The sequence below is a fragment of the Polychytrium aggregatum genome (genome assembly GCF_025602895.1).
Source record: "Polychytrium aggregatum strain JEL109 chromosome Unknown BJ171scaffold_11, whole genome shotgun sequence".
NCBI lineage: Eukaryota > Fungi > Chytridiomycota > Chytridiomycetes > Polychytriales > Polychytrium > Polychytrium aggregatum.
In genome coordinates, this window is record NW_026516213.1 from 852,691 (window position 1) to 872,071 (window position 19,381).

General features: G+C 55.8%; 7 protein-coding genes across 7 annotated transcripts; 2 read left to right on the forward strand and 5 right to left on the reverse strand.

Annotated features, from left to right (window-relative positions):
* Positions 1–15: 15 nt before the first annotated feature.
* BJ171DRAFT_421914 (chitin synthase 1) lies at positions 16–4,571 on the reverse strand (the record flags this gene model as incomplete). The annotated part of the gene is made up of 15 exons (XM_053107513.1): positions 16–806; positions 926–961; positions 1,078–1,392; positions 1,508–1,627; positions 1,759–1,780; positions 1,901–2,073; positions 2,157–2,196; positions 2,313–2,384; positions 2,511–2,703; positions 2,798–2,912; positions 3,030–3,147; positions 3,233–3,268; positions 3,473–3,809; positions 3,954–4,064; positions 4,186–4,571. The coding sequence occupies 15 exons, from the start codon at positions 4,569–4,571 to the stop codon at positions 16–18; spliced, it is 2,865 nt and encodes a 954-aa protein (XP_052968584.1).
* Positions 4,572–5,219: 648 nt separating this feature from the next.
* On the forward strand, positions 5,220–7,443 carry BJ171DRAFT_457544 (uncharacterized protein). Its single transcript, XM_053108354.1, has 4 exons — positions 5,220–6,032; positions 6,163–6,458; positions 6,575–6,733; positions 6,868–7,443. Exons 1-4 carry the CDS (start codon positions 5,411–5,413, stop codon positions 7,351–7,353), a joined length of 1,563 nt encoding a protein of 520 aa, XP_052968585.1. The 5' UTR covers positions 5,220–5,410; the 3' UTR covers positions 7,354–7,443.
* A 1,217-nt stretch (positions 7,444–8,660) lies between these two features.
* On the reverse strand, positions 8,661–9,199 carry BJ171DRAFT_498044 (uncharacterized protein). Its single transcript, XM_053110333.1, has one exon. The coding sequence runs from the start codon at positions 9,181–9,183 to the stop codon at positions 8,833–8,835; it is 351 nt and encodes a 116-aa protein (XP_052968586.1). The 5' UTR covers positions 9,184–9,199; the 3' UTR covers positions 8,661–8,832.
* A 344-nt stretch (positions 9,200–9,543) lies between these two features.
* BJ171DRAFT_411814 (uncharacterized protein) lies at positions 9,544–9,762 on the reverse strand (the record flags this gene model as incomplete). The annotated part of the gene is made up of 1 exon (XM_053107289.1): positions 9,544–9,762. A coding segment is annotated over one exon (219 nt), but the record flags the coding sequence as incomplete, so codon positions are not given.
* A 523-nt stretch (positions 9,763–10,285) lies between these two features.
* Positions 10,286–12,173, reverse strand: BJ171DRAFT_31795 (uncharacterized protein). Its single transcript, XM_053107126.1, has one exon. The coding sequence runs from the start codon at positions 12,013–12,015 to the stop codon at positions 10,453–10,455; it is 1,563 nt and encodes a 520-aa protein (XP_052968588.1). The 5' UTR covers positions 12,016–12,173; the 3' UTR covers positions 10,286–10,452.
* Positions 12,174–12,865: 692 nt separating this feature from the next.
* On the forward strand, positions 12,866–15,376 carry BJ171DRAFT_498048 (uncharacterized protein). Its single transcript, XM_053110334.1, has 7 exons — positions 12,866–13,131; positions 13,274–13,328; positions 13,429–13,616; positions 13,707–13,795; positions 14,008–14,065; positions 14,173–14,394; positions 14,538–15,376. The coding sequence occupies exons 1-7, from the start codon at positions 12,933–12,935 to the stop codon at positions 15,164–15,166; spliced, it is 1,440 nt and encodes a 479-aa protein (XP_052968589.1). The 5' UTR covers positions 12,866–12,932; the 3' UTR covers positions 15,167–15,376.
* Positions 15,354–19,329, reverse strand: BJ171DRAFT_31831 (glutamate-cysteine ligase-domain-containing protein). The gene is made up of 13 exons (XM_053107127.1): positions 19,003–19,329; positions 18,788–18,903; positions 18,614–18,666; positions 18,376–18,445; positions 18,129–18,305; positions 17,607–17,982; positions 17,306–17,422; positions 16,923–17,178; positions 16,714–16,826; positions 16,375–16,572; positions 16,165–16,249; positions 15,974–16,068; positions 15,354–15,823 (listed from the first exon to the last, which is right to left on the reverse strand). Exons 1-13 carry the CDS (start codon positions 19,150–19,152, stop codon positions 15,542–15,544), a joined length of 2,088 nt encoding a protein of 695 aa, XP_052968590.1. The 5' UTR covers positions 19,153–19,329; the 3' UTR covers positions 15,354–15,541.
* Positions 19,330–19,381: the final 52 nt, after the last annotated feature.

The window sequence follows — 19,381 nt, forward strand, 5'->3', positions numbered from 1 at the left end:
AGGTTACGGGACATCTCAAGCTTCTTTAACGGCCACTGCCGTGCTGAAGTGACCGGCGAGTCCTTGAATCCCATGATGGGTATGGATGGGTATATCTTCAAGGACCAAATGGCTTGTCGCTGAGTCATGAGGTCGTGGATCGTTGGCATGAAAAGAAGGTGTCAATCCTGATATGCTTGCAGAGGCATTTGCTGGGCCTCTGGTTTGAATGCAGACGCTGTTCGCACTTGGCCGCCCTCTCATGACATCGTCCGCATCACAAATCAAATACCTGTCGCCCGGGGGCGCATTTGGGTTGATTGAAACTCGTGAAGCTCGGGAAGCTCGGGGAGTGAATCGCTTGTTGCGGATGCAGCACAGATCCCAGGCCAAGTTTCCGATCCAACTGAGCAAGTACAGGATGCTGCCCAGGAAGCGGATTGCGGCCAGGCCCGTCACCGACCAGAACAGGAACGTCAGATACGGGTTCATGGTGCGTCGGACAGGGCTGGCTCCGCGGTTCGAACGGACCATCAGATCGGTGATGGCCGGGGTCGTAAAGATAATGACCAGGACGACGTTGGTGAGCATCCACGCCAGCACCACGTTTGTTCGGTAGAGCCGGAAATAGTCCTCGTTCTTGGTTTTGGCGTCGACCTTGGCGGCGACCCTTTCTTGGGGCCGGTTGAGATCCTCCATGAGCCGAGCATAGTTTTTGTCCATCTCCTCGGGGGTCTCGTCGGGCATGGGGACTTCGACAGTGACATCGGGTCCTTTTACCTGGAGAGGAACAGACGGTCCAGAGGAGCCCCCTGGTCCGTTGTCGCCTGGATATACACCCCATTTGTCAACATTGGTGCTGAGGTGGTCCAACAAACTGTCTTCACAAAGCCCGAAGACCCCATGGTGGGTGAATCGCAGGCCTCGTCAGTGCGACAACGCTTACCTTTGGTGCCCCAGCTGATATCATGCAGATTGCAGACTGATGCGCAGATCCGTGTGGGTTTGTGGGCAAAGTGAGTCTTAGCGGACGCAGACCAGGCCGATCAAAGTATGTCGCGTGCGTTCATCAAGGGGAAGGATCGACAAGCCACTTACATGCGTAGATCATGAAGATGTTGACGTACATCGGCAGCAAAACCAGATATGAAACCATCGACGTAAACATGTGCCACGGGTCCAAATACAGGAATGAGGCCACAAAATACAGTCCATAGGTGCTGGCCAGACTGATGACAAGGTCGCGGAAGGTGGGCTGGTTGATCAGCGAGCCAATGTCGCGCCACTCATCGAGGGTCTTTGGAATAACCACATAGACAGTGTAGCCCGCCATAAACAGGAGGAAGCCCATGATGATCGACCAGATGACAAGCAAGGCGTAGTAAAGCAGCTTGAATCCTTGTGGGCGATTGCCTGTGAGCAACATCAAGGGGCACTCAGACCATGTTGCCGAGACCTTTGCTCAAATCGCTGACTCGTCCTGAGCGCGCCGGGATATTCACTGAATCCGACCATCGCCCACACCTACCGAAGGATGAGATGAACTGGATCACGATTGCGGCAAGATAGACCTGTGTTACAACTTGAAATATGACTGGGCCATGTCCGGCAAAAGGATCGCTGTAGTATACCCCCTCGAACAGGAAGTCTGTTAAACGAATAGAATGTCAACGAGTCAGTTCCAGAAGCCATTGGCAGACCAAAGTGTCGTGGCCATGCGCAACCACCTTTCCAGAATTCACACTGTCCAACGGCCCGCCAGTTGCAACCATGGCTTACAAAAGGTCAAATAGAAGCTGCCCTGGAAATCAAGTAGGGGTGGATAGCGTCAGAGGGGTGCTCGCCTCGATTTGAGGGCTTGGTGTGAATCTCGTATGCTCCTGCGGGACACAAAGCAAGGCCTGCTGTGCACAATACCGACAATGGTGATCCAACTAAAGATGACATTGATTATGTTGTACAACGTCTGGAAGGTGAAGATGAGCTTGCGTAGGATGGAGTGGTTGGACCGGAAGAACATGGGGTAGTTGGTGATGGAATGCACGGCAGCAAAGAACGACCCGTTCAGCCATCGGCGGCGCTGCGACACCAGTTCTAGATCGATGAGGGGAATGTAAGCATCGTTGCCACACAGCCAGGCAAACTTCATTGTGATACGGGTGTGTCGTGAACCTTACCAGGCAGACTGGATGGTACATCGGTCTCGGCGCTGGCGGACTAGTGGACCACATAAACGAAGAGAGTCAGAAGTGTTACAGGCACCTGACTCACATGCAGAAGCGCAGAGCGCAAGGGGATACCAGGGAGCGTCATCGATTGGCTGGTTATCGTACCTTGCAGTACCGAAGCAGCCATGCCTCGTTCCTTTTGGTGACGAGCTCGAAGCACAGGATACGGTCTTCGGCCTGGTGGATATACAAGCGAGCGTCAATACCGTTGTTGTTTTGGACCCGCCGCTCCACCCAACTCATTCATCTACTTTTCGTCTTACACGCCAATTCGCTGTCTCGACCATATGTATGAATCCTCACCAAGTACATATTGGCAGAGAAGACATCGGCTGCCTCGGAATGGAGGGCTTCGCCTCGAAAGTACGATGCCAGTGGGCCCGTGTTGGGCGACGAGTTTTGCAGAGCCGAGTAGCGATAGGCACTGAATGCTCCGGGCAGAACCTGGATGTATCCAAAGACAGACTCGAGTGGCTTGTCCAGAATGTTGCTCATCCTATGGCCACCATCGGCGAGTTGGAGGGCCACATCGGTGTAAGTTGGCTTGACCCAGACCGGCTTCCAGCGAATGGCAACAGACAAAGACGTACTTGTACTCAAAGTTTTGGGATGCCACCAACGGATTCAAAAAGTTGGAGCATCCCTTTCCGCCTTCGGCGCGGATCTCTCCGCAAGCGCCGCCGACGTGCTTGTTGCGGTCAAACTCTGGGACAAGCATGAATCAGAATCAGAATCGTCCATGCTCCAGCACGCACATTTGCACTTTCATGCTCGGCAGAGACAAGTCCTGATCAGCGCCGAAGAGTTGGAAAGGATGCTCACCACGCCATAGGTAGTAGATGGATCGACCAGTGGGCTTGGTGCCAACATCCAGGAGCACACAAACGTTCGGTTTGATGACCGGCCCGAACGCATTGAAGAACCACCTGTGGCTATTGATCTTTCGGACGGGGACAGCGTCAGCCCGATTCACACGTTGTCGACACAGACAAGCGAGTTCCAAATCGGTGTCGCAGCGGTCTTACCTTCTTGGCGTTCTTTTCTTTGAGACAAAACAGGACCTGCGGCCAAAGTACAGACATGGATTACTCTGACAGCCCTGTTCAAACAGCGATATGACATGGATCCAGCGGCGCCTGCTGATCCAGACACCCATCATAGACAGCAAGTGTCTTGGGAAGACTGGCGGACGGACATATATGATAGGCGGACGGATATCGCTCCCCCGCTGGCACAGATCGGAGTACTGCATCGCATCAGGATACCTGCACGGGCACCAGCCCATCCCGGTGGCTGCGGATCCTCATGTCGCGATCAACGACGATTTGGGTCGTGAATTCAAACAGATGCGCTGTGGTGGGGTTCTTTTGATTGACAGCCTTGGCGATATCAATGGCAGCCTCGTTGTAGCAGCCCATGAGCGTCAGCAGCTTCAGAACTTGCGGATGGCATTTTGTTCTTCCGTCTGCCACAATGCAGACCACGACGTTGGTCCATCCATTCGGGCCCCAGGACTTTCGGCACTTGTCGCTGCAAAGATATGCGATATTCTTCATGACGCTGCACATGGACTTTGCAAACAGGACATCGTCTTCGTTGTACCTGTAGTTTCGAAAGCCGCGCAATCAGCTTGAGAAACAGCAACAACCGCCAAAACCAAGGTCGCAGTAGCACAATGACCGTGATGCCCATCGAGTAATAAGCGAGCGATGGATCTCAGTGCGGCGGTGGCGACCACGACATTACATGGTGATGACAATAAAGAGCTCGGTGTCTCGGCCAAACATCCGCGGCCTGAGGTTGTAGCCGGCCTCTGGGCGACAGAACTGATCGGGATCGCAAGTCACGGCGGTGTATCTATCAACGGCAGTGATCGACGCAGGAGCGGGGCCGTTAGCTAGTGGCTGCCACATTCTCGACGAGGTCCCTCAAAGCGATGGATTGACCCGCACTCATCTGCCGGGCTTGGCTGATCAACTCAGGTGGAACTTGCCTCAGATGGGTGAACTCTCGGCCATCGGTGCGGCCACAGAGCTCCAGATACCGATTGGGAACAGGCAGCTCAACCACAAGATTGCCGTTCTGGGTCTTGATTTTCTGGACGGTTGTCCTCCGCGGAGCTTGCTGGAAGCGGGAGCTCGACGCAGCGGGCGGGGGAAACTGCGAGATGGGATGATGCAGGTCTATGCCTTGGTTGCTTGGAGGAAAGCTGCTCTGTTGATACGGCGTCGCTGCCGGATACTGCGCCGCGTCGTTTTGGGGCGGGTTCGCATTCGAAAATTGAACATTGTAATGGGAGTGTGGATCCGAGGGATGATGGTCCTGAGAAGGGCCGAATGTATGTCCCGTTGACACAATCAGCATATGTCCCATCGACAGAAAAGTGCCGAGGCGGGTCCTGGAAACAGCACCGGCAATGCAGGCAGCGACAGGACCATGTGCAAGGCAGTTCCAGACGATGCGCTCCCGGGGCACATACACCTCGAGCGGAGCCATCGCCGCCTTGTGGAAACATGGCTGGGAGGTACTTTCTCAGGGGATCTTGTGGGAGTGGCAGCGAGCTTGACTGTTATTCTCGGGCAGGCCGACGCAAAGAATGGCGCAAATGTGGATAGCTGCTCGTTGACTTTATATTGCCTGATCGATGACTTTATTTGCTCGCTCGATGGCGTTCTATTGCCAGCACGGAATGGGAGCAGCCGTCTTGAGCCGAGCAAGCAACAAGCAGGCAGTCCGGCGGCATGTCTCGGACCTTCCAATCAGAAGCCGAAAATTCTCCCAGGAGGTCCAGGGGCGAAGGTTCGCAACTCTCTTTGCAGACGTCTGTGGCAGTCAGGCATTTGTGGCGGCGGACCATTCGGTGGGAACGCACTGCCGCTGGTGCTAATGCTGGTGCTGGTGCTAATGCTGGTGCTGGTGCTGGTGCTGGTGCTAATGCTGGTGCTGGTGTGGGAACCCGTGCATGTCCTTGTCTTTCCACGCCAGATCGACTGCGAAGTTTGCGCTGCTTGGTGTCCATCCGCTTCGCCTGCGATCCAACGCCGACACATCCTCCGTCACATTCGCTGCAGCCACTTGCTGAGACTGTCCGCCGCGGCAGCCTTCTGCTCACCCCATCGTTGATTGATGTCCCTCCAGACGGATCGCCTCGTCGTCCATCCACAGATCACCGTCCTGCTCTCGATCTCACTCGTCCTTGGTTCATGTCGCTGTTACCCGGTTCCCAGCATGCTTCTGCGTTCGACTTCGACTCTGGACTGGCAACCCTGTGCTCGCTCTTTGAAGAGGCGACACCCTCCGAGCTCGCCAAGGTGCTGACCAAACACCGAGGCAGCGTCGACGCCGCTATCGACGCCATCTTGTCGAGCGACAGATCCGCGCCGACAGCTGCTCCTCGTCTTGCGGGTCTGAAGCGGCGTCGAGACACAGCCCGGATCGACCAGTTCCTAGTGAAGCGACCAAGGAACTCTGGATCTGAGCCGGACAGTCCGCCAGTAGCAGCCCCTGAGCCCGATCGAGTGCATGATGGCTCGGAGCAGCCGGCGGATCGCCGAGGACACCCTGATGCGGCTGGCCGTATGGATGCTCCGATGGATGACTCGCTGCCCCCAGTGGTGCTGCCCAATGCGCTCTCGATGCTGCGGTGGCAGCCTCAGGCGAGAGCGCAAAAGCCGATCCTGGTGACGGCCAAGAACATCCACGAGCATGTGCCCTGCGTCCTCTTTCTGAACTTTCTCGACAGCGGGCTTGCCGAGACACTGCTGGCGAGTCTGCTTGAGGAGTCAAAGGGATATGAGCACGGTCGATTTGTCTTGGCCAACAAAGGTGAGCCACCTGAAGCGGCTCAAATCACCGCAAGTGCTGCTGCGAGATGCGAGCCTGGATGAGTGTCGTGGTACTGTTTTGCGCCAGCAAGGCGAATAAGCTCACCGGCGGACACTGCCAAATCCTCCAGTAGTCGAATCGCCCCATCTGACGGCATCCTACCTTGATGCTGAGCGCAATACCTATGACCCAAGCATTCCATGGTACGACTCGGGCCGTCGCAAGACGATGCGCTACTTCAATCCGGACATGCAGCTTGTCCGAGAGCTAGTGGAGCAAAAGGTCAACCAAGTGCTCGAGGAGCGGGATCAAGCTTCTCCAACAGGACGGCACCCCGACGAACACCCAGGGCCATGGCAGGCAAACATTGCGCTTGTGAATGCATATCGCGGAGCAGCCGAAGGTGTGGGTCCGCACACTGACAGGGTAAGCGCTGCAACCGGCTGCATCGACCCGCACTGGGCGGCTGACCGCAGGGATTCCCACTATTTGCCTCTCATACTGCCATCGCCACTGCTCTTGACTTGACATGCTCTATACAGCTCACTATCCTCGGGCCACGAGCAACCATTGCCTCGCTTAGTCTCGGGTGTGGCCGCGTGTTCCGTCTCCAAAGAGTTGGCCGGCCCGGCGTCCTTCATCAAACGTACAACGTCGTGTTGCCTCACAACTCGTTGCTAATGATGCTTCCGACGACGCAGGTGGGATGATCATCGGCGCGCCATTGTCAGAGCCTGTGAATCGAGTATATCGTCCGTGAGATCTTTGCTGCGACAGAGGCAGACAGGGCTGCTGGACACTAACACTAGATATCTACGTTTGGCGGCGGACCCAGGAAGAGTACAAGCATTCGATCCCGTCAAATGTCGATCCTGTTATTCCACACGCCATCGCCAGAACCACCCGTATCAACATCACGTATCGCATGGCGCGGCCGATCTACCAGCGGTCGATCCCCGTTTGCAAATGTGGAATACAGACCGACCTGCGGCCTGTCGTGAGATCCGAAAAGACTTTTGGGAGGTACTTTTATAGCTGTCCGGCATCTCAAACTGCCGCCGAGTCGGAGCCATTCGACACTGAGGAGAAGATCTATGTTGGTCTCAAAGACATGGATAAGTACTCAAGCGATCTCATCGGCAACAGAGGCAAGATCCGGGTCGTTGGATGCGGTTTCTTTGAATGGCTAGACACGGAGAGTATCAACGAGCGTGTACGTCAAGAACTGGACCAGACACAGCCCAAAACTAGAGCCACCATGAGCGATAAATCACCACCCCGTTGTGACACAGGAAGGACCATGGATTCGGATACTGGCTGAGACCGCGGTCGCTCGAATGCATGGGCAGCACCCAAGCAAGCAAGGCATCCATTTGTTTCATAATACATCGTGCGTGCTTGAGCGGCCGGCCATGTCGCTGTGTGAGATGGCAGGGCAGCTGCTCGTACAGCGGGGGTGGATGAGATCCAGACCAGAGCTGGAAAGTGATTGGCTGGCGCACGATCCAGCGGATCCAACCATGTCCCTGGCTTGGTGGCTGTGCCACTCTCCAATTCCGCCCATCTCGTTCCATCTCGTCTCATCGCCTGGATATCGCCATTGTGCTCTCAACGCATCCCACTCCTCCGCATCGCACATCATGGCTGCCAGTGTCCATCTATCAACCGACATGGCTCGACCGATCATCAGCAGCCACAACCCAGACATCTTCGCCGTCATCTGCTGCAACGACAGCTTCCAACTCACACTCGATCTCAGCCCATCAAGATTCTGCTCCAGGTGTGCAAACGAGTCCAGCCTCTCCTGAGCTCCAAGGTGACCCGCTTCCACACCTGGTGCCAGATTTCAGGGCTGTGTCATCCAGATGGATCTCTGCGGATCGGTCTTACACCCAGTGACCAGATTGCCCTCTCGCTGCACTGCAAGGATCCAGTCACAGCCGACCGATCCTGGCTCGTTGGTCTGGTGGACCGGGACAACGCTCCTGCCTCGTATCTACTGGCTCGGACCATCCAGCTCGATCTCAACCGATGGAGGTATCTGCTCGAGTTCGAGCAGGAAGCCATCCTCAAGCAAATCATCCTCTATCTGGGGAAGGCTGCCGAAGCTGGTCATCCAAAGGCAAATTTACATCTGGTGCTGACTCGCGGATATATCCAGAACCTTGGTAGAGATGGCTCATCGCAAGAGCCAGGACAACTGATTGGCGACCTCGGGCACCGTCATTTCGAATGGAGCAGAAACGACCGCAGGAACATCGGGCCAGTGGGCAGGCTGCTTGGCCTGACGAGAACGATCCGAGACTACATTTGGCAAGGCATGCAAGTGCGCGACTGGTATCGTTCGGCTGAAGCCATATGCCGGACGATTGGAAAGGCATTGGAAACAGGCGTCGCGGTTGTCGTTGGGTGGAGATCCCCGAGACGATGAGGAGAGTCTGGATGCTGCAGAGGCCAGAACATGTAGCTTGTTTCGTCTGGTGCCATGTGGCGGCAGTGGTCTGGATCGAGCTGACCTTTCTATCGTCGAGAACATCAGTATAAGGCACCGTCGCTCCTGAGGACGATGTTCATATCAATGTTTGACGGACGATCAGAATTGACGACGGTTATGGAGCAGCCCCATGATGTATACTTGATATATTGAATGTCACAACTCGATCGAGGGGTTTGATCGAAACTACTTTGCAAGTCCACTGAGTCTTGGTACCCGAGCGCTTGGTACATGCTGCCCGTTTGGCTGCCCGGCTTGCTGATACGTTCAGTGGGTCGATATTGCTGTTGGGAGACGATCGGGGAATTAAGACCACTTGCCGATGATCTTGAGTTTGTTGATGGCCTCTTGGTTTCCCTGGCTCGCAGACTTTTGGTACCAAAAGACAGCGGTGTCGATGCTCTTGGTGACTCCCCGGCCATAATAGTAGCACAGCCCAAGGTAGTTCTGCCCATACTGATTTCCTTGCTCGGCCGACATTCGGAACCACTCAACTGCTGCGTCATTGTCGTCAGCGACTCCCTGTCCCCAATAGTAGCACATTCCAGTCCAGAACTGGCTGTCGGTGTGGTCGTCGGTAGCAAGCTGCTTAAAGATATATGCTGCCCGTGGCTGGTCCTGGGCGGTTCCGAATCCATCGAAAAGACACACAGCCATCAAGTGCTTGCACAGCCAGCTCTGTTCCGATCCAAGTTGGCACAGCTCGAAATACTTGCGAGATGCGGGTGAGCTGCATGGAGCCAAATACCAGCCAGACAGGCACTCTTTGTCTCCAAATGGAAACTCATCAGACTGGTTGTCTCGGATGACTTTGATGCCCTTTTGCTCGTCACGCACGGTGCCCCGGCCAAGGTAGTGCATCCAGCCAACCATGTGAGTGGCGACAGACTTGTGGACGAGATCGCGGGAGTTGGTGTTGACCTCTAGCCAGTATCGGAGGGCATCGGCATCACTCTGTTCGACGCCATGGCCCATGAATGAGAACCAGCCACGGAGGAATGCGATATGGAGTCGACCGTCGTCACTGCCTTGGTTGGCAGCCTTGGAATACCACTCGATGGCTGTGGTGAAGTCTTGATCGACACCCTCGCCATTATCAAAGCATCGACCGAGGGCGACTTGAGCCTGTGGCATTCCTCGGTCTGCAAGACTGCGATACATTTCGACAGCTTTGATGTGGTCTTGGGTGACTCCATGGCCATGGAGGTGACATCCAGCCAGGTGGAACTGTGCCATCGCATGGTTCGCATTGGCTGCCGCATCGAAGAGGTGGAAGATATCCTCTTGTTGGTCCGCCCGCTCGAACTCGAGCAGATACCTCCATCGGTTGAGATCGAGCTGGATGGTCCGAGCCAGTAGATACGAGGCAGGAGCGTTGTCCCGGTCCACCAGACCAACGAGCCAGGATCGGTCGGCTGTGACTGGATCCTTGCAGTGCAGCGAGAGGGCAATCTGGTCACTGGGTGTAAGACCGATCCGCAGAGATCCATCTGGATGACACAGCCCTGAAATCTGGCACCAGGTGTGGAAGCGGGTCACCTTGGAGCTCAGGAGAGGCTGGACTCGTTTGCACACCTGGAGCAGAATCTTGATGGTGCTGAGATCGAGTGTGAGTTGGAAGCTGTCGTTGCAGCAGATGACGGCGAAGATGTCTGGGCTGTGGCTGCTGATGATCGGTCGAGCCATGTCGGTTGATAGATGGACACTGGCAGCCATGATGTGCGATGCGAGATTTTGAGCGATGTCGAACTGGAGATGGAGGAAGAAGTGGGAATGCACGAATCCTGGGCCAGGGGCGAAGCCATCCCCAACGACCCATGCCGCAGACGCTCGATGGAGTGGTTATGCGCCTGTCCAGACAAGGTCTCGATCGACCCGCAGAGTGCCATTGCATTGCTCCAGCACCGAGGGCACTGTATTGGCTGGTCACTCGAAAACAGGCTTCTGGCTGAAATCCATCTCTTCCCACTCGTCTGCCCAGTTCAGATGCTCGGTTGCCGGCAGCGGTTCGCCGGCCTCGTCGTCGTCCGGGCATGCTTTCTGGCGGTCGACACCGGAAGAAGAGTGTCCCGGACGAGCACTTGTTCCGTGGATCCGAGACTCTCCCGTTGCCTGTGGCCCACCATCACACTCCTCCCATGCATGCGCAAGTACTGTCCTTGACGTTTTCGTGGGATTGGGGTCGCTCCTGTCTCCATCGCCGAGCTGCCTTTGCGGGGAGCGCTGCTTGCGTCTCCAGTAAGCCTGTTCTCGTTCGATAGGCCGTGCTCTGGGTCCCCGCTGCGACGATGGGGCATCGCTGTGCTTGGGCGAGTGCTCCGATCCAACGGCAAGGCTGTGCGGAGCATCCGTTCGTGTGATTGTGATGCATATTCGGGTGGGATCGCCCCGCTGTGCCTCGACTCTGCGCTGGGACGTTGGCGATGCCGAGTACTGGCTCATGGCAGGCTTGTCTGGGCTGTGAGGACGATGGTGGGCCGTGCTGGGTTGGCTCGTTGGTGACGCAGATCGAGGCAGGGCTTGTGCATACGGAGGATCGGACTCGGACCATCGGACGGTTTTCTTTGCTTTTGGGCTGTGTGCATAGCGACTGCTGGCATCGGGGCTGCGAGCCGGGTTGGTGAGGAGATCGTTGGTGCTGGTGAGGAGATCGCTGGGATGGTAGAGATCCGAGTTGTGCGCATCGTGATGCCAGCGATCCCTTTCGTTTCGACTGGCAGCTCCGACGATGGATCGGGAGCCGCTGGGACTGGGAATCGCTTGCACTCGTGATACCCGGTCTGGAGATGGCCACTGCAAATCCGAGCGCTGGTCGTCGTGCGGATGACGGCGGCTGTCGATGGAGTGACCAGCTTGGTCGTCGTAGGAACGAGAATGGCGATCGTCGTGACGGATGTAATGCTGCGGGCGGGTCCGTCGGGGGCTCTCCAGCGATCCCGACAGCCGATGCGGCTCGTGGTGGTGCCGTAGTGCTCCGGAGTGGTCGGCGAGTATATCATCGTTCAAGTCCGAGTTGATGGGGTCGCTGCGATGGCCAGAGCGATTGCGATATCCGTTGGTGATGCGGCCATCGATATCATAGTCTGGGCTGGCGTGGTGAGGGTCGTGGCGACTGGAGCGGTGGTGGTGCTTGCTCTCTCGATGATGCTGGTGGTCCGCATGGCCATGGTCGTCAATGTACTGTCCTCGAGAGCCGGAGCGAGTGCTGTGTTCACCGCTGTTCTTGGGACGAGTGTGGCTGCCGATGTCACTGTCATGGCTGCGGTGGTTGCCCGACGAGCCATGGCCATGTTGCTGCGAGGGCTCTCGTCGCAGAGTCGAGTCGGTGCTGGGGGAGTGGATCCAAGGCCGCTCGCTGGCCGGGCGAGGTGGGCTGCACTTGCGATTGTTGATCTGCCGAATTGATTGCTGCGGGTTTGCTGGCGCTCGGGCGGCCTCTCGTTCCCAGGCATGTATGCCGTCCCATTTGCTCTTGCTGTCGGCAGCCATTGGGGTGGCAAGTTGAAGACAGAAGCCCAGTGATCGTGGATCTATAGAGAGATGGACAGCCAAGACCAAAGGGCGCAGGAATCGCCACAATGAGAGGGAATGGTGCGGATGGAGATCCAGAGGATGTGTCCGCAGCGGGGACGATGGATGGGGGCGACAGCGGGCACACAGCAGACTTGGGCTGTGTGGGTGTCGGAGGGACTCGGAATGATGCAGGTGGATGTCAGGGATGAGAGGGGTATTACTGGTGAAGTGGAATCACTCGAGTGATGTAAACGGGGTGTTGGATGGAGTACTTGGCGAACGGCGGCTGCTCTCAAGGCTGGTGGCTCTCGTGGGCGACAGCGGATCGATGGAGCGGCACGACGGATCGCTGCAGCTGGCGGATGGCGATAGAAACGGCTGAGCTCATCATCTGTCGCAGCAGTCGGGGAGGTTGTTGATTTGGGTTGCAGCTGCTGGATCTGGGCTGCGGTCGCCGGATTCTCATTCGAAGCAAACGACGATTTCGACGGCGAGTAGCCATTGGCGGATGTGCAAAACACATTGGCTGTGTGCACAACACAGCACCGCGGCGCTGCAGGCTGGGGCGATCATGTTGCGGCGGTGCTGCCACGGTGATCATGTCGCCGCGATGGTGCAGAGCCGATGTTGTAGTGCTGATGGTGCAGTGCCGATGCTGCAGTGCCGATGCTGCAACGACACCCTGGCGATGTCGATCCGCAACAAGCATTTTGTTCCTCCAGCCGCAGGTCAGGTGGACACGCGCCACACGCGAAACGGCACCTGTGGCGGGTCTGTCTTCCGCGCTCGCCTTTCTCCTGGCTGGAGACGTTTTGCCCTTCGTCCAGGTTGCCTCCCCCTTTGCCTGGCCGTCCGTCGTCTCATTTGGCTGCCCAGGCACCCCGACGCTCGCCATGCCACGTTCCCGGCCATGCGCCCCCGCACTCGCCCCATGTGTCTCGCTCAGGACAGCGCGCACAACCAGCAGCTTCCTGTTGGGGCTGCTCTGTCTCCTGGCGCTCGCGACCCTGAGCCAGGGCCAGAACTTCACCGGCCCAAACTGCTTTAAGACCTTCAACAGTTGGAATTCCCCACCACAGGGAATAGTCATAGGTGAGTTAATCGCTTTCAAACCAATGCATGCAGCATCGTATTCATCATCGAGTCATATGCTCGCATGCAGCCAGGCAGGGAGATGGCTCGGAAGCGCATGCTTGGCAGTGACATGCTCATCGAAAACCATGCATCGCTACAGATCAAGGTCCATGGACTACAGAAACGAGAGGGGCGTTCGATATGACACTGTCGCCGTAAGTTGAACAAGTCGGATAATCAAGCCAGATCACCAGCTCGAGTTCACCAAGCCCTACTTCTGACTTCTGCCTTGACATGATTCATCACTCCATCAAGCAATACATCTCGGTTCCACTTCTATACCACCGGCACTCTGCTATATGGACAAGTCTCGGCTCTGATTTTAGGATCGAGCACGCCTGGAGTATTCACTTCTATGCGACTCGAGAACAGCCAAACGGGAGCGAACATATCACTGAGCGTATTCGCTGGGGGACTCATCCAGCAGCGGCTTCAAACACCAGGTACAACATCAGCGTGCACATCCTTATCATGTGAAAATATTCAATAACGTTTATGCTATCTGTGCACCACCGATATTCTCTATCAACCAGTCTCCTCTATCGCCAATCAAAATACAACGACGCTGCCGACAGATACACAGTTTATCAATTATACCATCAACTGGACGCCAGGATCTGTGGTATGAACTAGTTTGCGCTGTAGTTGTTGTACATCACGGTATTCCAAGGTATAGTTTGACTCTTAGCATCCGTCCTACAGTCATTTCAAGCCGAAAACAATCCGCTGGCCACCTTCTCAAGCTTCAATGCCCAAAACGTAGGTGTCCTCTCGCTCAAACCCTTCCATTGATTCATCGCTCAATTCTCATCTATTATTGGTGTATGTCATCAGATTTTCAACTCGCCAATGAGGATTGCAATTGAGACGTTCTATCAGTCCTCGAACAGTAGTCGGTATTTTCCCCGAGCCCAGATATGCTTGCAATATCCTCACAACTCAAGATAATGGGAGTCACTCACTCACTCCGACCTCTTCCCAATTTCTCACCGATTGCAGCATCAATTCCGGCTGGTGCCAATTATGCTGCCATATCAAACTTGACCATATCATGCAACAGCACGGCACAGTCCTCAACCACTTCCAGCGTCACTCCTACGTCGATCGTCACTTCAATCGCTTCCGCACAACCCAAGCCAACAACGACTCCTCCGCCAGTGGTTGACCCTCCTGCCACGAGTCCCGCAGCCATTGCTGTTCCTGTTGTTGTTGTGGTCATCCGTAAGTATGATCCAACACCTTCCCCAACTCGCTGCCCTGTCCTCCACCGATCTGTGCCTTCACTGGCTGCATATTGAGTCTGCTCCCACCGCTCACATGTTTCTGCGACTCACTGTGATCCCGAATCAAACTGCCTTGGCCAGTCGTCGCTGCTGGTGTTGGCTTCTACAAGTTCAGAACCCGCCTGGGACTCGACAAGTTTGCTGGCTTGGGCAGACAGAGCGGCTCCGGATCGTCAGAATCAAGATCTGCTCAACCTCGTGCAATCCCACCCATCCAGATGCTTCAGTCCAATCCCTCATCAACAGCGGACCCATTGCAGAACAGTATCCAAGATCGAGAAATGACTCTGCCTGATCGTGATGTCCTCAGTGCATCATCCGATCACTCTGCTACTTACAGAGCAGATCAGCTTAGTCAAGCCGACATTCCTTTGAGTGCACTCGATCCCTCCACCGGCAATCGCCGTGGGTCCATCGCCAAGCTGGGTCTGCCTGATCATTCATTCCACGACTCACAGTCTGACGGCAACGACCACAGTGTGCCGGCATATCCAGAATCTTCACCAAATCTCCTCTCGCGGCGCCATTCAAGCTCAACGCTGCCCCCTCCCTACTACCAGAGCATAACCTATGTGCCTCCACCTGTTCCAGAGATCACTGTCTATGTATCAACCTCGGAGCCAGACTCCAGCGACAATACGAACAACCCGCCCACGACGAATCGCGAGTCCATGCTCTCTGGCACCACCGACTCGGTGCCTCAGAACTGACACATGGATCTCCTTCCTCGAGGGCTTGCAACCTCATCAAGGATGTGACAACATCTACAGCAAGTAGACGTGACAACATCCACAACAAGTACAACACCTTCGCTATGGCCAGCGGCAGCATTTCTGGATCAAATGCTCAAATGCTCGGTTTTATCTATGTATCTTGTCGTGTTTGTTGCTACAACAGTACATTTGATTCAATATGACAGATTATCAGTGCTACAAAGTCTTCATCAAATGAGGGGAGGTGTATGTGCTGCCGATCCAAAGAGCCACATGTCTCCGGAGATCCGCTCGGCCAGACAATAGACTTCTCAGGTGCAGATCCTCAGAGTTCAGCTCTTACTTCACTGCGCTGTCCTCCCACCTTTGCTCTCAGGCGGTAAGGCCAGGCACGCTGCGACCGCCGCTCTCGGCCATGCTCTCCAGCCTTTGGACCAGGTCCCACATGATCGAGTCCGAGACCACAGAGTCATTCCTGTACTCCGGATGCTCATGAACGAACTTGCGGATATATCCCGCGGCTGTCATCAGCTCGCCACTGGCTCTCCGAGCTATCAGAGCGAGATACGCCGACAGCTCCGTGCGAGTAGCCGAGTCGAGATCAGCAGAGTCGAGATACGACTCGATGATGGGCACCAGCCCAGGGAAAGCGCCCTGATGTGCAAGGTCAAGGCGAAGGTCAGTATCGATTGGCACAAGCCCGGTGGTTGATATCCATGCCAATAATTTCCAAGCCGAGCCTCGACCCGCTGGATAAATACTACCAGTCACAGTAGCGTCATCCCAAATAATCTCTCAACTTACGCTTCCATTGATGATCTCGTTGATAGTGAGCTGTCTCGCCTCGTCACTGTCCTTCTCGGATGTGCAAGCAAAGCTCGCGAACCTCGGTGGGGGTACTTGGTCGATGGCATGAAGAAACCCGATTGGACAATTCTGAGTCAGTCGCTTGTGCTGGTCATCATACACGACTCTTGTGCATGTCCTGCCTTTACCTCCTCCAAAGATATTATTGCGGAACCAGAATGCTTGTTGTGTGACTGCCGCACGAGTTTGGGCCCTCTGCATGTTCTCATCGACCTGCGTCGGGATGGAAAGAAAGCCCTGTGGGTGAGACCGAGGCGGCGCTTACTCGAAGCCAGGACGGACTGGTGCTAACCGACCAAACCAACCAAGTCCACCACTAACGAGCACCACGCACTCACCTTGCTGAGAGGAAGGTAAAAGTTCAGGTCATAGCTGATGATGACCCGAGTCAACAGAGCGACAAAGATCGCATAGGCAGCGTTCTCAAAGTCCGTCAGCTGGACCTCCATGCTCCGGAACTCGACTCTCCATCCGATAGGCATGCCCGGGGTCGGCGCCTTGAATCTTATCGTTTGCCAGTTGGTGCTCTGAAGGCCCTGCAGCGGTTGTTCGGCAAGAGCACTGCATATCAGACAGGGCATGGCAAGACTCTGGCTCACGGTCTTGCTTGCATCGCTGATGTGCTTCAAATGCGTTCAAAACGCACAATGAGCGCCAGGCCGAACGTGACAACGAACCTCAAAGTAGCCCACGCTATCGCTATCATCAGTTTCGAGTGACCCCTCAAAGAGGATGAGTGGGTCCCGGATGAAGAGGTGGGCATAGTGCTTTGCCATAAACTCGTCGAGGCCTGTGCGGAATAACATCGGTCAGACCAAGCTTACCACAACAACGGATTGGGCGTTATCGGCGGCTGTAGACACGGACAGTGGCCGCGGGCACTCACCTCCATCCTGCAGGGCTCTGAATGTCTCGTAGTCGTATGGGACATTGAGATCGTTGTACTTGTGTTTGAAGAAGCAGTCGGGTCGGAGAGTCTCGGTATCATCGCCCATCGAGCATCCATCCTCCGAGGATGTGCTGCCACCGGCAGTTCGGTTCGATGGGGTACTGGCGGCACTGTAGTCTGGGCCGGGAGAAAGATACAGACTGATAGAGTCGTACCGGGATTTGGGTATGTAGAATTGGGAGGATACCTGGGGCTGGATGAGAATATGGGGTTGGTACATGTGTATCAGTCCGTCGAACAAGGGCAGACCCACAAGCCCATCTGCCTGTCTTGGAGCCGACATCGAACAGGCACCGGCTGAAGTAACATTGAACACCTGCCTCCTCGCCTCGCTCCTCCTTGGTTCGATCATCGACGCTTGCGGCAATAACATTCCATCGGCAATCAACGTCGGCGAGGTATCCTCGAAAGATTGGTGCAGCTGCGGAAAGAGCAAGCTGTGGCCACGCAGCCACAAAATGGCAAGCAGCGAGGTGGGTGGCAGCAGAAACGGAGATGAGTAAACCAAGCAGTCAAGCAGCGGTCCATGCCAATCGATAGCGGCACTGCGGCAACGGATGGTTTGGAGTCTGTGCAATATGTTGGCAGGGGCAACGCCATGATTTTACGCATTCAACTTACCATAATGGGGGCTATGACGGCGAGCTGGTCGTAGAGGAGCCTGGTTTCCTTCAATGACTCTCCCTGGAAAGTGGCCTGCAGACAGCAGCACGAGCATCCAAAGGCCATACAATCCATGAAGATGTGATTGGGAAGGGCGTCTGGGATCAAGTCCGACAACGTACAACCGTCGAGGTTCATGGGATGCTCCGACTGTGTCTTTGTCTTTCTGGCTGGAGAAACGGCAGAGAGACCAGGAATATCCTCGGGGCTGAGCGTCGTGGCTGAGTGAGGGATAGGCTCAAGGAATGGCCAAGCAGTTTCATTATCGATGAAGACTGGGACATTGATGGATACTTTGGAACCGCGGCGATGCATGATGTTGGTGGTGAGGGCTCTGGGTAGCAGATGGAGGCAGCAAACAGACAGGCAGAGGGCATCAGAACCTCGGATCTCTGTGGATGCTGCAGCAGCACATACCTCGGACGAGCCCTTCCCATCAGTGGTCAGAAGGTAGTGCCACCGGACAATGACAATACGTACAGATACCGAGCATGTGACGTGATGGCTGCATCGGGGATGAACAGGCTGCGAGCCGCTCCATTGACAGGGTCTGGGGCGACGTGCGGGTCCATAAAGCCGCTGGTGCCCAACCGAGGATACGACGTCATCGTCAAGACGGTCTCGTTGGGACCAAGACATGCCTGTGCCAGGACTCGTCTGTGGGAACGGAGCTGTATCAGCCACTGAATGTGCGATATTGGGTTTGTGCAGGCGCTTTGTTGCATACCTTTTGTGCATGTTGGGCTCGACGAGGGTCAGGTCTCCGAGTGTGGAGCCATATGGAGAGCCTGGAGAGGCTAGAGATACAGAACGGTGTGCACTCGACGGGTAAGCAGAGACCAAACCGGTGGGAACATGGCATGTGTTGCACACGAGCCCTGGTAACGGTCGTTGATCCAGTCATCACAGTGTTGGCTCGCATCCCACTCGGCAGCAGCAGCGACGGCAGGGTGAGTGTAACATACATTCTAGCATGTATCCGGCGTATTCGGGTTTCCACGAGCTCGCAAATGCTTCTCTGTGGGTGCAACCAGGCGGATTCAAGAGTAAGCAACCAACCAAGCTCATCCGGATCGAAGGCCGCTGATGGAATGGGAAGAGGCGGGTTCCGACATGGTGGCTGACAGCAGAACGCTCACCCGTTTGCCTGAGCCTCTGCCTCGAGCTCCTCCAGCTTGTGCAGGGCATCTTGAGCTCGGAGCGAAAGACGCACTTTGCGGGTGCTGTCGTCTTTGGAGACGACAATGTATTCGATCTGGTGGGCCAAATGTACGGCAGGGTGAGCACACGGCGAGTTCCTCACCATTGCAATAGGACATGGCGGTGCCCGTCACTCGCTTGCGTCGTGCTGCACCTCGTCGCCCCAGAGATGGGGGTCGTTCGACCGGGTCTTTTCGCGGTCCCAGAGGGCGAGGAGCTGGGCGATGCCGCGTTTGCGAACGGGACTGGTGTGCTGTTTGATGTCTGTCCATGAGAGAGGGGCACCGGCTGTTAGCCAACCCATGATTGTTCTGGCGAGAGGGAAGTTGGGGTGCGGAGCTTGAGGCGGACTGGACCGGGGATGAGATGGCGGCGCTGGCGAGCCCACCGACGGGCGGTGGGCAGGCCTTTTGAATACCAGGGGACGATTGTGTCGCCAGCGGTGGTGGTGGGGGTGGTGGGAAATCCGGATCGATGCTCTCTGCTGCCCCGAACACGAATGGGGACTGAGCGGCACTGTCCCAGGCTCGGCA